This window comes from Astatotilapia calliptera, chromosome 10 (assembly GCF_900246225.1).
Source record: "Astatotilapia calliptera chromosome 10, fAstCal1.2, whole genome shotgun sequence".
NCBI lineage: Eukaryota > Metazoa > Chordata > Actinopteri > Cichliformes > Cichlidae > Astatotilapia > Astatotilapia calliptera.
In genome coordinates this window covers 9,031,966-9,055,100 of record NC_039311.1, presented here as the reverse complement: position 1 = coordinate 9,055,100, position 23,135 = coordinate 9,031,966, and the positions used below count along the sequence as shown (strand labels likewise).

General features: G+C 39.7%; 1 protein-coding gene across 2 annotated transcripts in view; it reads right to left on the bottom strand.

Annotated features, from left to right (window-relative positions):
* Positions 1-22,702, bottom strand: part of LOC113030167 (seizure protein 6 homolog) — a 94,768-nt gene extending 72,066 nt beyond the window's left edge. For both annotated transcript variants that reach the window (XM_026181338.1, XM_026181339.1), the window contains exon 1: positions 22,333-22,702. In XM_026181338.1, the coding sequence (XP_026037123.1) occupies positions 22,333-22,417 (85 nt within the window). In that variant the 5' untranslated portion in view covers positions 22,418-22,702. The remainder of the gene's footprint in view (positions 1-22,332) is intronic.
* Positions 22,703-23,135: the final 433 nt, after the last annotated feature.

The following is a 23,135-nucleotide window of genomic DNA, read 5'->3' as shown; positions in this document are numbered from 1 at the left end:
TGGTATCCTAAGTTTAAACAAGCAAGCTTGTTGTCTGGAGGTTACCTGAGGAGTCTAGGTTATAGAAATTAATGAGAAGAATTTTTCTGTGGTTGCAGCAGGCAGCCCTCAAGCATGAGTTAATGCAATTCTAAGAACTGCATATAATCCTCCCTTCCCCACATAGCTTTTTGCCCCTGGGATGCAAATGAATGGGAGCTATAAGTCTGCATTACTGCTAAAATAAATGCAAACATTGTGTAAATTCCACAAGAACAACAGAAAAGAAATATGGTGCTGGGGTGCCACAAGGAAACCATTGCTCTGATCAAAATATTAAAGAGCATGAATAGATCATTAGAGCAACCGGGAAATCAAGTCAGAGGAGTTGTAAAAATGGACTGATAAAGTGTTTCAGGGTTGCTTTCAGCAGTTTCCTGGGTGTATTGTGGTATTCTAAGTGTTTTTGTTTTAGATGCCATGTATCCCAATCCACAGTTGCAGTGACAGATTCAATTTTCTGTGAAATCTTCACACAAGACTCAAATACCACAGCTTATTTGAGATTTACTGACCCAGATGCCATGGCTGTATGATACTGTACGATACTAAACACACTAATCTGCCTCCTCTCTTAATTAATGTTGCTGCGCAGTGTACTGCAGAAACCCATATTTGGAACAACACTGTAAGATGAAACATAGGTGTGGTTTGAGCCTCGGGGACTGACTCATTGATTCCCTTTAGCCCTTGAGGCTGGCTTTGAGAGCAGGTTTCAAGGGCTCTCATTACCGACACGTACATGTAAAGCTGTTCAATGCCGCTCGGAGCTGTCTGCACAGAACCCCTAAATTGAGCACCGCAGTGAGGATGATGGATAGTCTTGTCCAGGATACAGATGGCTCCTGCAGGGGGTTTGCTTCCCCTTTGGGACAAGTCAGCTGAGCTGAAGACCACATGTTGACAGGCAGACCCTCTTTGCAGTGCAAAATGCAGCACCACAGAGTCATCCATAACAGCTGTGAGACCATGCATGTCCCTCTGATGTTCCGCTACTACCACACAATCAATAAAGCAGCCAAGTGTAACACTAACAACTCCCACATGCATCCATTCTTGACTGTGCATGGTGTGTGATGTTTCCCTTCTGAAAACTAATACCCCCGTAAATCATCGCAACGTAGCGTCATACTTATACTATTGTCATATAAGGATCAAACAGGTTTTTGTTTTTTAAAACAAGATTTCAGATCTAAATATAAATAGCAGCATATCTAAAATCGCCTGCAAAGGCAATTGTTACCAGTGACTAATTAACTAGGATTATCATTATTATTTTTATTATTAACAGTAGTAGTAGCAGTAGTGATATTAAGAATTTCAAAGGCTTCAAAGGATCCACACAGCAAAGTCACACAGCTTGTGGGAATAGGTTAATTGGAAAGTCCAAATTGCCATTAGGTGTGAATGTGCGAGTGAATGCGAGCGCGAATGTTTGTCTGTCCCTGTGTGTTGGCCCTGCGACAGACTGGCGACCTGTCCAGGGTGTACCCCGCCTCTCACCCTATGACAGCTGGGATAGGCTCCAGCGACCCTGAAAAGGAGAAGCGGAAGCGAATGGATGGATGGATGGACAGCAAAGTCATTGTCACCAAAAACCCAAAGAAAAAGAGTCACGCAAATAATGTAAACACTCACTATTAATTGATCCCGGTAGACAAACTGTTTTCCGCTGCTTCCTAAGAGCTAATTTATTCTTATGAGTGTTCAACTTCACAGTGCATAGCAGCAGCCACATAAATAAAACTAAGCGAGCGCAGGTTCTAAAGAACAGGAGGACTGTACTGTATGTCACTTTGACTGAGAGCAGGAAGGTAGTGGGTGATGAAGTGCATCTGTGTGAGAGCGGGCTCCAGGGTCACATGTCTTTGTGTCCTGCTCTTTGAATGGGTTTTGCCCTCCTGGTCCTTCTGGCCCCAGCTTTCCTGTTGGTACAGGTAGAGCTAATCACAGACCGCAGTACTGGGTGCATGCAGTCGGCGCTGAATAAAACATGGAGTGAAAAATTTAATCAAGAGAGGGCATCTGTGGCTGTCTCTGTCTGCTGGTACCAACACTCGAGCCATTCACCACATGTGTCCTCATACTAATGACAAGCCTAAAAGGAGGCAGAGGGCAACCTCTTTTCATAATCAAAGTGTTTTTATTCATGACATGTCTATTAATTAGTTTGGAATAGTCTGTACCGTGTGCTCAGGAGAATTTAAATTGGCTGAAGAGGATTTGCCCTTTCTCTGTTGAGCCAATGATTTCTTGGCGTGTCTTTATAACTAGGGAGGGATAAAGAGGGGGAGAAAAGGAGACAAAGAGATAGAATGGGTGTGTGTCTATATCCTTCTGTTCCTCTATCTTTTTTTCCTCTCTCTCTCTAACTCATGGAGCCTATAAATCACTGGGGGCACCAAAATTGAAACTGTCAGCTGTGTTTGCCTTGTTTCACTGTATCTAAGCTAGGTGTGTGTATTATAAAGAAGGATACCTTAACACATTCCAATTTCTCCTTCTGCTTGATTTGATATGTTATCAAAAAATGAGCTGTGAAAGTTAGAAATGTGTTACAAAAGTATTAAACAACCTCAAGAAGGCTGCTTTCAGCTGACAGATTGTGTTATATTTTTGCAAGAGAAAGGTGGAAGAAAATGTGTGTAAAAAGTCAGTAAAATCCAAAAACAATGTCATGAAATTTTCTCTCATAAATGTATTATGTGGAACAACACTAGGGTCTTGAGAGAAAAACTCATTATAAACCTTACTGCCTTGTAGGATTGTGTGCTATCTTAGAACCCTTCACCCATGTTTTATTCAGCTGTAACAATTGGCACGACTTAGATAATTAAATGCCTTCTCTGTTGGCTTAATCTCTATCATCATCTGTGTCTTCCCTCAACAGAAAAGATGCTATTAACGACCATTTATGTCTGCTGCCATTAAAACATTGCCTCAACTTATGCGACTGTACAATCTGGCTCGGTGGTATTTGTCTGCCTTCATTCCAACTGTGAATCAGCGGCAGGATCCGATTGAGACGCACAACAATGGAGCCATGTAAACAACCTGTGTCTGGTACAGTTAACAAACAGGCGTGCCGTATTGACACTTGTCAAGACATAATCAGCAGTGATGTTTTAGTCATGGTGAAGGATGAAACAGGAGGCAAATTGTTTGCTAATTCTCATTTCACACTCCCAATGTGAAATCAGCCCGGCACACAGAGCACCGGTTCCTCTACACGCACAATGGCCTGGCTCACTGCATAACACCAAATTATCTTTCCCCCGGCTTAATTATTCATTAGGCAAACATAATTAATTTAAGAAGCTTCTCTCACAGGAAGTGTTTCAAATAAAGGCCAGAAGGACAGCTTTCTGCTTAATCATTAACTGAATGCCAAGCATAGCCAAGAACCTGCGAGGGTCTAAACGCTTTATAAAATATAAACTTAATGTGAGATAATATTTTCTTTTCTTCAACGCTCTCCAAAATGTGCTGCAGCTATTGATTTGGCTGATGAAGCCAGAAAAACCTCCAAAGTTGAAATTCTCAAACTTTAATGTAAGTGAGTCAAATGTGGCTGTCGTACTCATATTAGCAACGGGTGAAATCGTTACACAATTTTTATTTTTTTCTTTCTTGACTTAAGAAGCAGATGCATCATTTTCAAGTTCTAATTTGCGCACATCATTTAGCAGACCTCATGTTGTCTCGCAGCGTCTGACAGGGGGCCGTGAAGCCTGTGTGACTGAGGGGATGCGAGACCCACATAGGGGGATTTACTTCTGCTGCTTTTCTGAGCAGATCTATCTCCAACCCTACGCATTTACCAGAAAAAAAACACCCTAATTACACACACTGCATACACAGGCGCGCGCGCACACACACACACACACACACACACACAAACTTTGCCCTCTGTTCTCCTCCTCCTTTATCTCTCCTTCCTTCCCTCAATCTTCCTGACTCTAACGGAAGCGTCTCAGAGAGAAGGAGCGGGCTTTGATGTATCTTCTCCATGATTCTGAGCTTTCAGATCAAGGGGCTGTTTGTCTTCAAGCTCACCAAATCCTCAGACGGCCTGAGACAAAGAGCAAACATACTGAAGTGCCTTTCCAGATCCATTTGCGTAATGGCAGAGCTGTCTGCTGTGTGCACGCACTGACCCTTTTTTTTGTTTTGTTACAACCTTTTATGCCACTCTGCTCCAGCAATCGTTCCATACTTTTTATATGCCGTGTTATTATGTTTTTTACTCTGCCTACTTCTTTTTCGGCTTTGATGAGATGTTTTAATTAAAGGATGAGGGCTCCTTAATGTTTTTACTATTGTTTGCATCCGCTTTATTTCAACTAAAGTTTCTTCCAGCAATTACTTTCTGCAAGCTAACAATCCACACTCATATCACCATGGAAACAGCCAGATTGGTGTTTTGGGTTAGGTTTTTTTTTTCTCCCCCCACCCCCGAGGATCTATTAAAACACTTCTTTTCTGAGAATCCATTCATGAGTCAATGAAAGGGTTGAATATGACACCTGCTTTGTCTGCCAGTGTGTGGCTTGGTCAATAAGTTTTGTTTTAGCTTCTTCAAAGCAAACCGTAAAGACACACAGATCGTTTTGCTCATAATAGATTTTTGCGAGGGAAAGGAAAATAGACTATTTCAAAATGTGTTTGTTTATTTAGAAGGTAAAAGGGTGTTTTCTCTTTTTTTGTCCACAGAAACATTTCGTGTTTTGAAATAGTTTGTCTATGCGTTGCCGTTTTAGCTGTTAAACACACAGTGTTACGTTACGCGTAACGTAATGGTGTTTCTTTTTCCTTGTTGTTGTGTTTGAAAGAAAAAAGACAAATTATGACACTGAAACAGTAAGCGTGTGAAAGCTGCACTCACCAGTGAGTTAACAGTGTTTTGTTTTATTTGTTGTTTTGTTTCCTGTAGTATTTTGAAAGCTCAAATGTCAGTACTTCCTGTCTTCCCTCCTTTGTTTGGTGTATTTATAGTCCATGCGGCGCCCTCGGTTCGTCTGTGTTTATCTCAGCGTGTGATGTGTTAACCACAGGATTTGTTGTTGCCTTTTGTTGTACTTGTTCATTTGGACTCTGCTCCCACCACTTCCCTACTTTTATCGGGCTTATTTTTGTAACCTTTATTGAAAAACTTGTAAAGGGTGCCTTTGGTTTTGTGCACACTGCCTGCAGTGTCCTGCGTCTGGTTCCTCACTCCTCACTGAACCGTGTATGCAGCATGTTTTAAAAGGAGTGAAATGTCAACCAAAGATAAATTTAACACATCTTAACCTCAACATTCCAACAAGCCATTATAGAACATTTTTTTAAGTCAGTGAAACATCTGAAACACTCTGTTAAACAACATCCAATATGTGTTAACTACCCAAAGTACCCAATAAATAATATTTGGTACCATTTGTCTTTCTTTCCTTTATCAAAAAGGAAAGAAAATCAGCCTTACATTTAATTATTAGTTAATTATTGGTTATTATTCATCTCTGGCTCTGTTCCACAGTGAGTCTTTATTCTGTCTCCCTCCCCTCAACCCCACCCACAAACTGGTCACGGTAGATGACTGCCCTTCCCTGTTTCTGGTTCTGCTGGAGGTTTAAAAGGGAGTTTTCCTTCCCACCATTGCCAAATTCTTGCTCAGAGCAGGTTGTCTGATTGTTGGGGTTCTCTCTAAAGTCTTTACTTTACAATATAAAGTGACATTAATTTTGTGTCTATTAACCATCTAATCCCTGAAATCCCTATGTTTTAACTCGAATTTGACTCTCAATTAGTCTGTATATTTCTTTTTATTAGAATTTGAACTGACTGTAGTAGGAAATGCTCATTCATCAGTCCCAGTGGTTTAAGGGGTAACCTTTCTCTTTCTTTTACAGTTGAGTGCATTCAAGTCAAGCCTGTGGTTAACTTTGTTAAGAGTTTCGAAGGTTAAAACAACAGGGTGGTAGGTTGCACAGAGCACACTCAGAAATGGCAAGGGATGCTGAGACATAGCTCACATACAGACAATGAAAGGAAAAGAAGCAGAATAAAATGACTCCAAAATCACAGCAGACGTTTAATCCAATTTTTCTGGCAGTCAAAGCTGTGCAGAAACCACTGTGGTTTGTCCCCTATAAAGGCCACAGGGATGGCTATATGCCATCCAAATACCATCAGGCAATCCCAAATCACCAAAAGCAGAATAAATCAATAATCTAACAAGAAAGACCGATTTAAAAGGAATCCGCTGCACACGAAAAGAAGTAAAAATCGATGTGACCAAGTAAAAACAGGCATGGACTAAAAGGAATGAAGCAATCTCGCTTTTGTTCCAGGGTTGATATTCCAGTTACATTGTGGATTATTATTCAAAAGCAGACCTTTCTAGAGTTGTTCCCAAAACCTAAAAATACAAACACACACAAAGAAAACCCAGATCTCAAACCATTAGATCATTATTCCACATTCGTCGTGCTAGTAAGGCATCACATCGTCTCTAGACTAACGTGTAATACTTAAAGAGAGAGAGAGCTCCTGAGGCTGTGTGTATGAACATCCTGCACAGAAACTGTGGCAGATATAAACTGATATTTGTGAAGGGAGAAAGCTCAGTACAAATGTACATATCTCACACAAAATTCAGACCATTCTTACACAAATATTTTTAAGCAAGGCAAGCCTGTTAAAGTGGAATTGGAAAAGCAAAGCAAGACAGAATTTAACTTGAAACAGGCAATTTCACAGATCTTGCATTTAATATATATTTTGTTTGCTTGTTTTCACACATATAGTCACACGCACTCACAATCCCATATTAATATCTGCAATTTTTCATTCAGAATCTGTATTTTAAATAATTGGGCTGAACTTTTTTTATTTCAAAGCTTTGCCCTTAACTTCCAAAGCTAAAGCCTTTTATTTCCTGTCCTGAGTTTTTGTTCTGCTTGTGATTTCAAAACCACCAGATAAAACACCACCACCACTTCACAAGTGTCTCCAATTTGCTGAAATCACACTTCTTCTTTTTTGCTGTTGTTTTCAGCACCATGTCTAATAGCATGTGGTGCAAATGGCATTTATTACATACAAATGACTAATTCAAGGAGCATCCACATCTATCTATTGTGGGAATGGAAACCAGGCTAGTGCACGTGCGTACTATTTCCAGATTACTGAGATTTATAAGAGGACCAAACACACGCACGGCTTAATAAATCACACGAATAGAATACTTTTGCCCATTTCTGCCTCTATGCGTACACACGGTTTTCATCTGGAATCTACACAGAGTTTTAGGTATCAGGTCCCTGGACCAGAGCCAGGGAGCGTCCCTACAGCCTCTCAGCAGAAACAGCTTTGTCAAACTCAGTTAGCCGCCTCTGAGGGGAAACACCTCTTTCCACAGTAATACACCAACTATTCACATCATGTCCCTGCCTCTGCCTGAGCTACCTCATCAATCCACACAGCAACAAAGGTAAACAGCCTCACACCTTCCAAACAGAGGCCTGTGCTACTTTGTTGACACAATGTATGTGCAAACCGCCTGCACAGAGGGTAAGCTTCTCACAGGACAGACTGAGCTTCATTTACAGAGGGTAATTGCACTGGAGCCAAGTGGTGCACTTTTGTGATGAGATTTTTTTTTTTCCAGCTTTACTAAAACCTTCTAGAACCTCTGGGTTTGTCTACTCGCCAAGCGAAACTATGACAGGGGTAAACAACAAATTCAGCTCAATGCAAACATGTCACCTACGAGCTGGAATGGCCGCTGACATTGAAAGGCTATTTACCAACTGCCCTGCTGCTGTGTACATGCACGAAATGACATTTTCAGCTTTTAGTTATGTTGCCCGTTGCTAATTCAACACGGTCTTTGTTATTGCTTACCCCAACCCTATTGCCAAATAATAGCTGGGATATCCGAAATTTGATATAAGAAAATAGATGTTGGGGATCTCCCATTACTCTGCCTTATTTTTCCTCCATGTCTTTGTAACTCTGCTCCCAGTTTTGCGCCCTCCTTGTCAAATTGTTTATTACCAGCTATACCTCAGGGGAGCTAAGGCCCGATCCTTAGTGTGAAAGCAAAGGATACGCTGTAACAGCTTTGTTCTTTGAAGATGTTCTAGTCTTCACATTGAAATATATGACTTTTATGCTACACTATATATGAGTTCAATGTCAGCAAAAAAAAAAAAAAAGCAGAGCTACCTATGCAAAAAGAGAAAAAAGAAAAGAACAAAAACAGAGAATGAGAAAGACAGTATGCACTGGAGAGTCTAAACCAGTGATTACTTCAAGAGTTGCACTCGCGTGTTGCAAATTCCCTTTTTGCTCCTTTTGTCATGGTGAAAAATATGTGGCTATGGAAGCACATTCCATGTAAAATAGAGCTATAGAAACGGCGAGCTATGCGAGAGTGGCTGGTAGCAGCGTGGATAGTTACTCAAAAAAATACCCCGTGTGAGGATTTTCTTTCCCTTCTTCGAGGCTGCTTGCAGATAAGCATCTTGGTATTTTTGTTTCTGCAAAACAGGCTTCACTGAATTCTATGCTGCTGATGTTGATATTCAAGAGAGAAGGTCAGCCAAGAGCTCGTCTACTTAAATGGGGGCAGGCACAATGTATGTGTATTAATCATTTTGGAAGGTTGTTTGACAGCTATGGAAGTGTTGTCAGTGGTGGAGTGGCTAATACAGAACTTTGACAAGTGAAAGGTTGCTGGTTCAATTCCAGTCAGGCATGGTAATTTTTTTTCAAACATGTGGAGCTACTTGCTGTGGCATCCCCTTGTAGCAAGGGAAAAACCCAAAGTAGCTTCATATCAGAGATTTGGACTAGATCTTTGAGAGTGACCACAAACATTCCTCTAGGTACTAATCTGGAGCATTTCATTTACTTGCTATTATTTCATATTTAGAGAACATTCATCCTTTGTCTTTCTGGCATTTTCTCCATTGCATTAAAAGCTGTTAAGTGTCTCCTAAGGCTTCCTGCCAACTCCTAATTCCAATAGTCTCACCTTTGGAGTTCTCTACAGGACTAAGATGCTTTGTGATTAACTTTTATCTTTAAGACGACCTCAACCTTAAGGGGAATTCTTCGAAAAGGTCAAAATTCTAAGAATATTCTCACCAGAGGCAACTCTTTGTACTAGAAGGTTTTTTAAAATATGAACCCTGCTTTGTTTCCCTTTCCAGATTCTGCCCAAGAGTATTTATTCAGAGAATCTGAGATATGTAACAGCTCATTATGTGCTTGCCCCGGTGCAGCAAAAAGATTCACCCATAGGGTGCTTTTCATTATGCAAACTTATGCTTCCTCTCTCCTCCCATGATTCCCTGTATGCCATCATGGAGGATCTTTCAATCCTTTAATTGCACTTTGGGAAGATGCTGAGCAAGAAGGAAGTCAAGAAGTTCAAAGTCGTTCTCCCCTGTAGAGAAATGTTGTATGTAGTCATATAGACACGTAGACATATAAATGTAGACCCTCCACATATTCATAATTAACTGGTATGACTTTAGACTGATGCAGTGGAACTAACATTTGACTCATTCAGCAGGCATTTCAGCTAAAGTTTTCAACCATGTTACATTTTCTTCATTGTATCAACCATGATGAATGATCAGAGGTTTGACATGTTGCAAACTGCTTTAGCTAGCACAACTGCAGTCAAAGGCTAACCTGTCAGCATAGTAGACAAATAAGTGCATCGTGTGGCACATGAAAGAGTATTCAGCGCATCAAAACATCAGAAAAGATCTCACTATTCAGAATTATATTCCTTTTCTAGTCTTTTCAACTGCCCGAGTGAGTCAGAGTGCACAAAAGGAATCTGCACATCAATAACTATTTTTACACATGTCAAAATGTCTTCAGTTAATAAACCTGTCCACAATGTACTCAGTGTACAAAAACTGTGTGCATTCACAAGGGCAAATAAAAAAAATGTGCATACAGATTCTTTTTGTCAGCTTTATAAAGCACTCAGCGTTCAGCCCCTGGTGTCCACACTGTTCCACTAACCTGAGCACCTGTGACTCATCCCCTAACTGGCTTTTTTGACCTGCTGCTTGTGTCTCCAGCTGCATCTTCTTATTTTTCCTGCTTCCCTTATCTGTTTTTCAGCTGTGTGTCTGCCTGTTTGATTCCCGTTGTTACATGTTTACTGCCCGTGCTTTCTCTGTTTTCTAGAATTTTTTTTTGTTTAAAATTTTTCTGCGAAGTTCCTGGCATATGAAGTTCTCTTCCTCAGTCTCTGCCTTGCTGTCTGCATGTTGCAAGTTTGATTCAACAAAGCAGTCAGCATCTAGGCCTGATGCAGAATCATGTATGAACAGGATTGCAATAAAGCAATGTTAAGTCACTGAAAGTATTTGCATTTGCAGAAATTCTACTTGTTAAACTCATACACATTATATTAATTTTATTTATTTTTTTCATTTTCCTGTAGCCAAAAGGCTGGCAAGCACACTAAGCTCCCAGAGGAGCTAAGAAATCGAGATAGTAAGTAAAAAGACATAACAATCTGATTGTAGCAATATTCAAACTATAGTTATACATATGACATTTACATTACAAGCATGGTTGGGCTGATAATACTGTTTTGCAGTATATTTCAATAGCTCACTTCCACAATGGGATCTTTTGAAGCAGGTGATTTTTCTTTTATGTTTTTATTATATGAGAGCATGACAGAAAATGTGATGTTATCTGGATTACAGTTAATTTACAGCTGTTCTCATAAAAGGAATGCTGTTAACACTGTATCACAAGGGAGCGCACTGCAAAAACTGATATAAAAATATTTGGCTTATTCCCACCCAGCCAGACCTTGAGCACTTTGGGTTTTATGTGTATACACTATGTGTGAGGTCTTGTCTGGTCATTGCAATGCTGATCGCCTACTGTTAGATTTCCCTTTCTGTCTCTCTTTGCCTTAATAATTCAGATTTAATCTTTCAAAATACACGACAAGGCCTCATGGACTGAATACACACTCCACTCCAAGATACTAGGTTATGTTAAAAACGTCTAGGTCAAATGACAAGTCAAAAGGGAATTTTTCATCTTAATGCAAAATGAAAAATTAAATAAAGATAAATTCACAGAAGAAAAACTACAAAAGAGAAAAAGAAAACTACTAAACAAATATACTAAGAAAGCATAAAAAAAGGCACAGAGGTAATTTTTTTCAATCAGCGTCATTTAAAATTGGATAAAAGGAGTCATCATTTGTTTAAAAACTGATTACAGGTATTAGTTTTATGCCTGAGTTAGATTTTATTAGGGTATAAATTATGTTTAAGGGATTTAAATAATTTAAGATTCACATCGCATGAAAGCACAGGCCTTATAGGGCATCAGGGAATCCACATTTAGAAGGCAAACGGCTTAACTTAACAATGACAATATGTACATAGACATATCCCTCTAAATACACTTCTATTTCAATGCAAACACAATGGATTCACTAAATCAACATGCCAAAAAAACGAAAACAGAACCGCGAGCAGTTGAATGGAGGGAAATGACATCTTAATGCCATTTGAGCCGAGAAATCTCCAACAAATCAAATGCGGTGAATTCTACTTCCCATTCTTTTACAAAAACAAATGTAACAGGTACTTCAGAGAAGTCATGTAGCCTGGACATTATCTGAGGCTTAATACTTAAAGACATAACATGGGACACTCATTATTTCATGTCTTTGGAGAAAAAATCTGATTAACAAAAAAGAAATGAGATGTGAAAATAGTCACTCAGTGTGCATTTAGCATGGTAACATTGCCACTGTGGTAATTCTAACATGCAGGTACAATTTGTTTTTATTGTATTTATCTATTTATTTAATGCTAACATGTTAAATGTAATGGACACTATTGCTCCCATTAAGGTGAAGGTTATCTCTGGAAGGAAAAAGTCTCCATGGAGAAACTCCACACTGGTGAAAAATGAAAAAAGAGAGTGTAGGAAAGCTGAGCGCAGATGGAGAAAAACAAACCTCCAGGTTCATTATGACATTTATAAAGAGAAACTTCACAATTATAATTTACAACTGAGGAGTGCAAGGAGGTCCTACTTCTCTGACATCATCACTAAAAACAGCCATAATGCTCGGGTCTTATTTTCTACAGTTGACAGGCTAACAAACCCCCCTGTGTCAGTGGCAGCTGAACTTCATTCGACCATGGCCTGCAATGATTTTGCCAAATTCTTCACTGAAAAAATCCAAAAAATTAGACAAGCAATTGGTACATCAACAGCAGATCCAGGATATGTACTGTGTCCACCAAAAAACTGTTTAAACACCATGAAACAGTTTCAACCTATTAACAGCAAAGACCTGGAGGACATCTTAGGTCAACTGAACTCCTCCTCCTGCTGTTTAGATGTCCTGCCAACAAGTTTTTTCAAAAAGGTCTCAAAGACTTTAGAGTCAGACCTGTTACAGATCGTCAACTTTTCTTTATTATCAGGTGTGTTTCCAGAATCACTAAAAACTGCTGTAATCAAACCTATACTGAAAAAGGACAATCTTGACAAGACACAAATGAACAACTACAGGCCGATCTCAAATCTCCCGTTTTTAAGTAAGATCATTGAAAAAGCAGTTTCTCAACAGCTCAGTTACTTCTTAAAACAGAATAATTGCTACGATGCCTTCCAGTCAGGTTTTAGACAGAACCACAGCACTGAAACCGCTCTGACCAAAGTGTTTAATGACATATGTCTGAATACAGACAGTGGAAAAATGTCAGTCCTAGTTTTACTGGATCTCAGTGCAGCATTTGATACAGTTGACCACAACATATTACTCAAACGACTGGAGAACTGGACAGGTCTTTCAGCAACTGTACTAAACTGGTTCAAAACATACGTAGAAAACAGGAAATACTTTGTATCAATAGGTAACTTCACATCTGAGCAGACAAGTATCACATGTGGAGTTCCCCAAGGTTCCATCTTGGGACCCCTTCTGTTTAACATCTACATGCTCCCACTGGCACAGATTATAAACAACAACAAAATAAACTATCACAGCTATGCAGATGACACACAAATATATATCACAATGTCACCAGGAGACCGAGGCTCTGTACAGGCTCTTGGTAAATGCATTGAGGAAATCAATGACTGGTTGTGCCACAATTTTCTCCAGCTAAACAAAAACAAAACTGAGGTAATAGTCTTTGGCGCCAAAGAAAAACGATTACAGGTCACCAGAGAACTTCAATCTATACATCTAAAAACCACAAACCAGGCGAGAAATTTGGGTGTAGTGATGGATGCAGACCTAAACTTAGAAAAACACATTAAGACAATAACAAAGTCAGCTTACTATCACCTCAAGAATATATCAAGGATAAAAGATCTGATGTCTCAACAGGACCTGGAAAAACTAGTCCATGCATTCATCTTTAGTAGGCTTGATTACTGTAACAGCATCTTTACAGGTCTACCTAAAAAATCAGTCAGACAACTACAGCTCATTCAGAACTCTGCTGCTCGAGTCCTCACTAAGACCAAAAAAGTGGACCACATCAGTCCAGCTCTGAGGTCCTTACACTGGCTGCCTGTCCGTCAGAGGATAGACTTTAAAGTTCTGATGCTGGCCTATAAAGCTCTGAATGGTTTAGGACCAAAATACATCAGTGACCTCCTGACCCAGTATGAACCATCCAGATCCCTCAGGTCATCTGGATCCGGTCTTTTATCAGTTCCCAGAGTCAGAACCAGACACGGAGAAGCTGCATTCAGCTTTTATGCTCCTTATATCTGGAACAAACTCCCAGAAAGCCTCAGATCAGCTGAAACACTCAGTTTATTTAAATCCAGGTTGAAGACTCACCTGTTCTCAGCTGCATTTGAATAAAGCACCAAATCCACACTTTAAGCTTAAATTTCAAAACTTACATTTAACTACTGATTTTATCTACTGTTCTGATTTTATCTGTTTTGATTTTATATACTGTTGTTTGTTTGTTTGTTTGTTTGTTTGTTAATTAGTTAGTTAGTTAGTTTATTTGCTTGTTTTATTCAATTTTAAATCATGCTTTTTATTTGTTCTTGTTTCTAATGTCTCTGTAAAGCACTTTGAATCACCTTGTTGTTGAATTGTGCTATACAAATAAACTTGCCTTGCCTTGCCTTGCCTTTATTTTGTTTTTGGATCCCTGAACTAAACAAGCTGAAGGATTTACTGTTTCATGAGCTTGCAAATTTAATTTGTAGGTCACAATTTCTAAAAATAAAACATGTATCTTCTATTGTTGTGTTGACTATAAGTTGAAGTTTATACAGAAACACTGATGTATATGATTGGTAAATGACTAGCCAGTGCAGTGCCATGTAGAACTGGGCTCCTGTGGTAAGTGAAGCAGTAGTATGAAAGTCTCCATTCCCATGTTCAACAAATTTATGAACTAACAACCTGCCCTACAGTCCATGCTAATACAAACAGAGGCGTTAGCAGGATTGCACTGTGCACACACCTCTGTAAATACATCAGCAATCAACAGTTACACAATGGCTGTTGGAAAATTTTACTATATTGCCCAAAGCTATTATTCTGGGATTCACTAAGCATTTGTCCCAAATTCCATGCCAATGCAGCTGAAGCACAAATATGCATGATAAGCAACAGAATGCAGAATGCACTGTAAAGGGGATTGTTGAGTCTGCAAAGCTTTTCTTTTTCCACTAGGAAGCTACTAACCTTCTATTTCACACACCATCTAATGTCAGAAATGCACAAACCTGCTTTTGCAGCTAAGGGCTACAGTATAGTCCAGCAATCAATGACATGGTCTAACAGAGCACCGGCTGTTCCCTGCTAAGTAATCCATTTTTAAGGGTGAGTATTCTTTTTAAAGACTGCCTTACTGCTCTGACAGATGAGAGCGACCACAATCACCAAGAGAGAACCAGAGGCAGATGACTGCCTTATAACTGACAGCCAATTGCCTGACCACCAAGCAGCAGCTTGGACCGAAAATGTTCGATATCTTGAAGATGCCGGTCGATGTTAGAACCTGTAAATTATACACAAGGTCCTCTGGGACACGACTTCAATATATCTCAAAAGGCTTACAGTCAAAACGTGGCCCTTTCCTCCGTGTTGTCTGTATTGGAGATGTCACCACGCATATAACATTTTTAAAATGTATGCATGGCTGCGATACTTTATAGCACTCAGCGATTCAAACTGACGGATTTAATTTCCACTGGAAAACTGCTTGGGTGAGCTTATAATGGCAGTTGAGAGTATTTGTGCTTAAAATGACAGAGAGGTAAAAATGCAATCAAAATCATTCCCTACCGTAAATGCAGTAACTTTTCCCAACGTCCTGCACACTTTCTTTGCTTGTGTTTGTCTTTGACTATTTTCAATTACTTGGTGAGCAACTATCCTCTTCCTGGATCTATCCACAACATTGTTATCTTTCTCCGCTCCTTCTAATATGTTTACTCATCCTGATGAATTCAATTACATCTTTTCATAGGAAATTACTGTGGGGGTGGCTCAGCCTGCCAGAGGTCAGCACTAACTGTGAATACTAAAACTACTCCCCCAAACACATTACACAGCCTATTAGCTGCTGCTTTCCACACAGCACTCTCCGACCCTACATAAGCCTTTCCACTGCCACAGATGAAATGCTTTCTAGATGGGATCTGGCGTGGAGAAGAGGGGAAGAGAGCTGGAGCTGTCCCCAGGCCTAATCGTTTCGGAGAGCCATCCCCACTGCAGCCGCAAAACACGCCAGTCCTGATTAGGGAGGTGTGTACACAGCCAGGCAGAGCGTAAAAAGGTGCAGAAAGGAGGCTTGGCCTGGTGGTTGCTATTGCTATTGCGCCCACCGATCCACCCCACCCCCCACCCCCACCCCCCAGTGTACAACTGGCGAAATCGATAAGGCACAAGGCCAAAGGCAAAACAGGTACAAAGTAAGCCTTCGATGTAGTGCCTTGACAAAGTGGTCGACATCTCTTCATTTAGAGTTTTGCTACAGGGGCACTATTATTCACTTGATATAAATTAGACATGGATCCCCCTTCCCCAAATTAGCTCCGTACAGTTTCCTGCAGGGTCCTGCCCAAATCATCTACTACTTTGCTGAGGGTACGTGTTGACAATTTCACTGTAAAAATGTTACCTGAAATCTCTTAAGAGGTGATTGTGTTAAGAAAAAAAAAACCTCTCACATAATTATCTAGATGCAGGAACCCATTTCAAGTCTATCCAAACTGTCAGGCTGATTAAACAAACAGACTGTGAAACGCTATCAGCAAAAAAGCCAGTCTTCTCTCTAAAATATAGACATATAGATAGATTGCATCTGATTGGGGCTGAAATGAAATCAGCTGCTGTTAGCTGTAATGCTGTATGCGTGAAAAATAGTGGGTTAGTAATGTACAATTAGTAGATAGATAGATAATAGATAGATGATAGATAGATAATAGATAGATAGATAGATAGATAGATAGATAGATAGATAGATAGATAGATAGATAGATAGATAGATAGATAGATAGATAGATAGATAGATAGATAGATAGATAGATAGATAGATAGATAGATAGATAGATAGAATGGAAACTGTAATATAATGTGTTTGGTATTAACTGAATTTATACCAATCCTGTGCATTTCATTTGACCAGATGCAATTAAATTAATCATTTTAATATATTCATTGTACTTATGTAACAAAATCACATGGAACATTTACATGTAACTAAATTTGGGCTAATTCTTTTGTGTAATGTAGATAAGATAAATCAAATTGCATTGCATAAATAATAATTGGTAAATACTGTGCCTGTATTCTTTTAGCATGCTAGTGTGTAAATGCTAATTTCCTTGTACAGGACTAAAGAGCGGCTTTGCTCAGTGCTTAAACTGCACTGGTTCTGTTGCTAAATTGTTTAATGGCCAAGTGACAACTGGTGTATGTGAGTGCTGATGAATATTAAAGCAAAACACACACACACACACGTGAGTGTGAATGTATGGCAGACAACATTTGTTTTTTTTAGCTAACACATTAGTGCCACCGTATTGCTTTACACAGGTTAAGATTTAGAACAGATTAGTCCAATCCAATCTTTTTAGTATTAATAGAACCTGGCCTAAGGTGTGTTAACCACACAGTAACAAGAAGCTGGGCCGTTAAAAACACGTCCAGTCATTTACACAGTTTTCATCTAGATTTGAAGTGTTAGTCATGGTATATGAAAGGCCTCATTTATTAAACAATCTAACAATCAGTTTTGATCTTAAGGACAAATTAAACAGATGAACTTCTCTCTCATCCCTTTCATTGAAGTCAAGACTTCATGTAAGCGATTGTGTATCTGTCCTTCATTCTCATACAGACATCAGTCACGGTTTTGTGTTTCTACCCATTCACTACACCAAAGACAGACTCTCAAGCCGCGTGTTATGCTTTGTTTGTCACCCCACGACTTAATCCACTGAATAATATGTGTTACCTAGCGTTACCTCTGCCATTGCTGTAATCTCATCTTCCGTGAAGTTCGCTTTTCTGTTTTGGTTTATGGCTGTTTCACACTAAACCCTTATTCGTGCAGGTATTACATCAGGAAAAATCGCAAGACAGCTGTTGTCACTTTAAGTTGATTGAGATTTATCGATTCATAAACCTGCTTAACCAATGTTTTTTGGTTTGGTGTTTTTTTATGCTCAGCATCTTTCATGAATCAAACATGAGCACGCTACCAGGAATGATCTTAAGACAAGTATAAATCTGAGTGCATTTTTATAAATGAGTCTCCAGCTGTTGGAGAAGAAGCCCAGCAATACGGTGATGAAATCCCCCCAAAAAATAAAAATCCTTCCAAAAATAGCCATTTGCCTTTCACAAATAAAGCTCCATACTTTTTGAGGAAGAAAATATATGAGGCAATGAGTCAAATTAGGATGCATAGAACATTCTCACAGAGCGAGAAAGGCATTTGCACATGAAGAGTTGAAAATGAGTCGCATTCAGCCAAGCTGTGAGCTCCACCTAGGAGGCAGTGAAAGAGACTGAGACAGGCACAGAGAGGGACTGAGGCAGGCAAGCAGGCGCCAAGCCTTGAAGAGGGGCATTCTGGCATAATGACTCTCATTTACCATTGACAGGCCTTGGGAAAGTTAAACTAATTATGACAGCACACAGATGCTGAATAGCCCTTGATGAAGTTAATAACTGGCAATCCAACAAACAGGTGTTGAATGATTTCTGTTACCTCCCCTGGAATTATAGGATGTTCTGATTTTTTCCCGCTCGTAGCAGCAATCTACCCAAAGGCAGAATTATGCCTCCTTATAACCGTGATCTTGGCAAACTGTGTGAATATGTGAATGAGAACAACACATACAACAATGGAAGACAGAAAGCTTGTTCTGTAACCTGTACCATTAGTATGACAAACAGGAAGAATTGCCACCGAGTTGAATGTGCATACAAAAAAAAACTGCTTGAAATGAAAGGCGCTTCATTGTGCTGTAGTGGTAACAGGTGTCAGCACAAAAGCATAAGCACGGAAACGTGTTTCATCCTTCCTGTGAGTCCAACATTTTGGTATCTGGCGGTGGTTTTAATATGCATCTCATCCATTATTAAGACCAAATAAAGACATTTTCATTTATAACACACATCAGTTTTAGGGACTACAGCAGGGTAAATGTTAGTGGTGTTGCTTTACATTATCTAATCTCCCATAAAGTGAATAATATTATTATCAGCCTACAACTGTTTTACCAACAGGATTCGTGACACTTAATATTACGTTTTCAAACAACAAAGATTTACAGAATTCAACACACATTCTTAAAATCAACAGCGGTGTGTCAATGAGAGTTCTGTCTGCCAGGAGGAGATCGCCACTGATTTAATGAACTTCAGAATACATAAAACACATCTCCTGCAACTCCCAGATCACTACAGATCATTATTAACAGGCGGGGATAATGTGCATGCATAAAGATAATAGGCTCAGCTGAATGTCATTAAATTGTGTAACACTTTAAGTTTCACACCAGGGCCAACAGAAACTTTGCACACTAAATGACTGCACAATGAGCTATTTAACATCTGCTGGCATCTTATTAGGCATACTTGTTTGAATACTCCCGGAAAAAAATTCAGTTATTGCTTTGTTTTTGTTGGTAATGACTTTGTAACAAGTCGAAATATAATATGCTTTTTTAGTATATTTTGATTTAGCAGACCGGCTTTTTTAATGTAGATAAAGGAGGTTGTCACATGTGGGCTTCTTTCTCTGGCTGCTTAGACTTTGTATGCAGTGCACTCCTCTAGCATTTCTTGCATGGCCTACAATGAGATTTGACCCAGCGCTAGAACGCGTTGTCGATCGGAGGGTAAATTTGATTTGTCACTGAATAAAAGTTCAAGCTGTTACCTTCTTGTTGTCTATCCAAGTCAGACCAGCAGACTTGTGTATTAAGGCAATCAAAATCCTGCAGAGAGTGTAAGTGAGCACTGCATAGGGCTTGTTACCCTTTGACAACAAATATGATGAAAAATGCTGCTTCTTGTATTGTTCTCACGGCACATATGCAGTAGTTTATAAAGTATGTTTAAATTGCAACCCATAAATGGCATTTTAATTATATTCAATATGATTCACAGATTTTTTTCTGCTTGTCTATTTATGAAGTGAGACTTTTTCGTAACACAGTGTCGGCTTGTCTGTGTTTAAGATGAAGAAAATGTAAGCATGGGTTTCTAAGTGTATATGTAAGTGTAAGGAAACCATGCAGAGTACACACAGAACTCCTGCAGATGTTTGAGGACAAACTAAAAGTAAGTGCCTAATTAACAGCATAAGATATACAGGGGCTGTACGGGAAGTCTTTCCTCGTTGTTTTTGCAGGTAATGGTGCTTTTATTAGCTGGGAGGTTCTGAATTTTAGCCTTCCTCCCTCTGTCTCTCTCTGCAAATCACCCCTTATTAATGTGACGAAATAAAGGGCTGAGTAATTCTTTTGCAAAGTAACATATGTAGGTGGATGATTTGAGTGCTGTTCGAAGGCCAGCACAAATATCATTGGACTGATACTGTAATTATTATTAAGAGTTTTTTATACATCTTTACAATCTTTACAATCTTTACAATCTTTACGTCTACTGACTGAAACATTAGAGTCAAGCAAAAATCATAAATTAAATGAAAGTGTTTCATTAATAAATACCTGAGACTGATTTTTCTCTTGGAAAAAAAAAAAGAAATCCAGTTCAGGTGAGAAAATAATGGCACGGTTCCAAAAAACTTGACAACAAAATGAATGGTTGTTTTTGTGTTCCCCCTGCAAGGTAAATTAATCAAGTTCACAATAACAAGTCATAGCACAAATGAGAGATTGGGACCTCTTCAAAACTACAAGTTAATCATTCCTGTAACTGAGTACGCATTCAAAACTCCTGATAATGGCAACTTTCAAGAATTAAAAATTGATATGCCCCACCTTGGAGAGTTTACTACAGTGTGAACATTTGCTGGGTAAGCAACAGCAGCTAATGGAAGCTGTTAAATTTTATTTTGCTCTAAAAATAATGCACCCTGCATTTCTCACTCTCCCTAGAGTTTCGAGCAGCGGGCGAATAGAGCAGGTGTGTGCCTGGGATCTGTGCGATCGTGAATCCGAAAACAGTCAAAAATTCACACATCTTTCAAAGCGGCATTGTTCTGTGCGCCACCACTGAGTGTGTATTTATTCACATGCTAATCAAGATTTAAACGCTCTAAATGTATTTCAGGTGTATCGAAAAGATCCGGATTTGAACTCTTATTATATAAAAATCAAAAAAGGTCTGTGCTGTCCCGTACAGCACACCTTTCTCCCACTAGATATTCAATCAGTTGATGTTTTGTTGATGGTGTAAAATATTGCTTCAGGCACTGGTGTGGAATTGCAGCTCAGTTTTCAAAGGGCTGAGATGTAATGACTGAACCAGCCCAGGCAGTATGAATTCACTCTCGCAGTTATTGCATTGTTTAGTAATCACTATTTGCTCGTGAATGTGTTCATTTTCAGCACCAAACAGGCACCTTTCATAAAAGGCTTCGTCACAAGAGGATGGACAGGGGCATTTGATTTGCCGGCATCTGTTTGAACTTTAGATGTTGCTCGCATTAGATAAAAATGGCAAAATAACATCCAGAAATCCTACTTTTATAATAAACTCATATGCATTTGTTTTCGTCTTGTGTTTTTTGTGAGTTGCAAACTTAACATTCACTATTTCTGTGGTGGCTCTTGTCCATATCCAGTTACTTGAACAATAATAGATATACATCATTTCCACAAAAGAGGGGTGTGTGAGAGAGAGAGGGGGGGGGGGGGGGGGGGGGTGACAGTAAAGCTGTGCAGACAAGCAGAAACATAGATAGTGTCCAGCAGAAAGCATAGATGATGAGAGGGCAGGCCCACACTAGAGAAATAATTAGGACAAGGCCACTGTGCATGAATCCGTTGCAGCTTCCCACAAGCACTCATCTGTGTCAAACAGCTTGGTCAATAATCTTCAGCAATTCCCAAGGATTAGAGTCTTATTACCGAGCACCGTCTGTCACACAGACCTCAGCGCCCAAACAAGTCGCTTCCTGACTGCTTACTCCCACCGAATAAACATCCCGCTGGAAAATTGATCAATTGGTTCAGGTTCATATTTATTGGTGTTTAGTTTCTGATTGTCTTATTTAGTTTTCCTCTTGCCTGGTGGTGGTAGTGGTGGTTGGTTGAGCTGGGGAGAGAGGCTGTTTCCATGCTATTTATGTGGCCACGTGGATGTGTGTGTCTCTCTTTAGAACAAATTAAAGCCATTTTGTGTAAGTTGTGCTGGACAGCCTATTGTTATGTAACTGACTGTTAAACGCATTTCTCCAGTGATGCGCCATAACTTCTAATTCACCACGCTTTGTTTGCAACTGTTGGGTTTCATTAATTTGCCTCTCGCTTTAAATTCAGATTCGATTTCCTTCTTTCGGTAGTTTACAGTGTATAATAGAGAAAACAAACAGGACTATCCTCTCGCAACTTTTAGCCCCAGCAGTGCTGTAGTACAGTACGTCATAAACTTAACAATGATAACGAGTCACTGGAAACATTAACACTTGTATCACACTTGTAGATCTGAGAATCGTGAGCCCGGTGTCATTAAACTCTGCCTTCGCTTTTTAGCCGACAGAGGAAAGGAGGGGTGAAAAAAACTAAAATTCCAGAAAAGTACAAAAGGACCAAGACGCAAGTTCTTACCTTGCCCGTGGATTTCGGCCACGGCGGCGGCGAGAAGCAAAACCGTGCAGAGGGTCTGAAATTGGCAGCCTTGTTTCACGCACATGTCTACTAAAGTCGAGGTCGCTCTTCGCGTATCTACGGAGCACGTCCTTGTGTTAAGAAGAAGAATACTTCCAGGGGAGGAAAAACAAAAAAAGAATAAAAACAAGCAAGGCGAGGACTTTAAACAAAGGCTCGCGGGATGCTCTCGCACTTCCTCAATAATTCGCCGACTGAAGACCGTCGAGAATAATCAAGTGAAATGCGGAGGTCCCTCTTTAATTTGGACGCTCAGTAAGCGGATTGCTGGCTGTGTGAGCTATCGGCACATGGAGAGGAAGGGGGGGGGGAGAGAAAAAGGAAGCCGAGGATTCAGCACCGCGGACAGCTCCTAGCGTCTGCTGATGGAACAGCCTCAAAGTTAGCTGGAGGAAGAGGAATAACTGAGCTCTGTGCGTTCTTTCGGTCTTTGGAGCTTCTTGTGATGATGTTTTTCTTTTTAACAGCCTTCCTTTTAATCATCACAATAGCCACGTTCAGGTTCAACAAGAATATATAAAGATAGCATTTTTAGGATAGCCTATACCAGACATAATACTTGACTTATTCTCAGACTTCTGCTGTTGTTTTTGTTGTTTTTTTCCTTCTATAAATTCACTAACTTGTGTATAAAAAGCAGATAACGTGCACGTCTAAACTCATATTTTAAAGCTATTTGCAACTCATTCTATTTGGTTTTGGACACCCAGAACCTCTGTAAATGTCCTGCCTCCAAAGACACT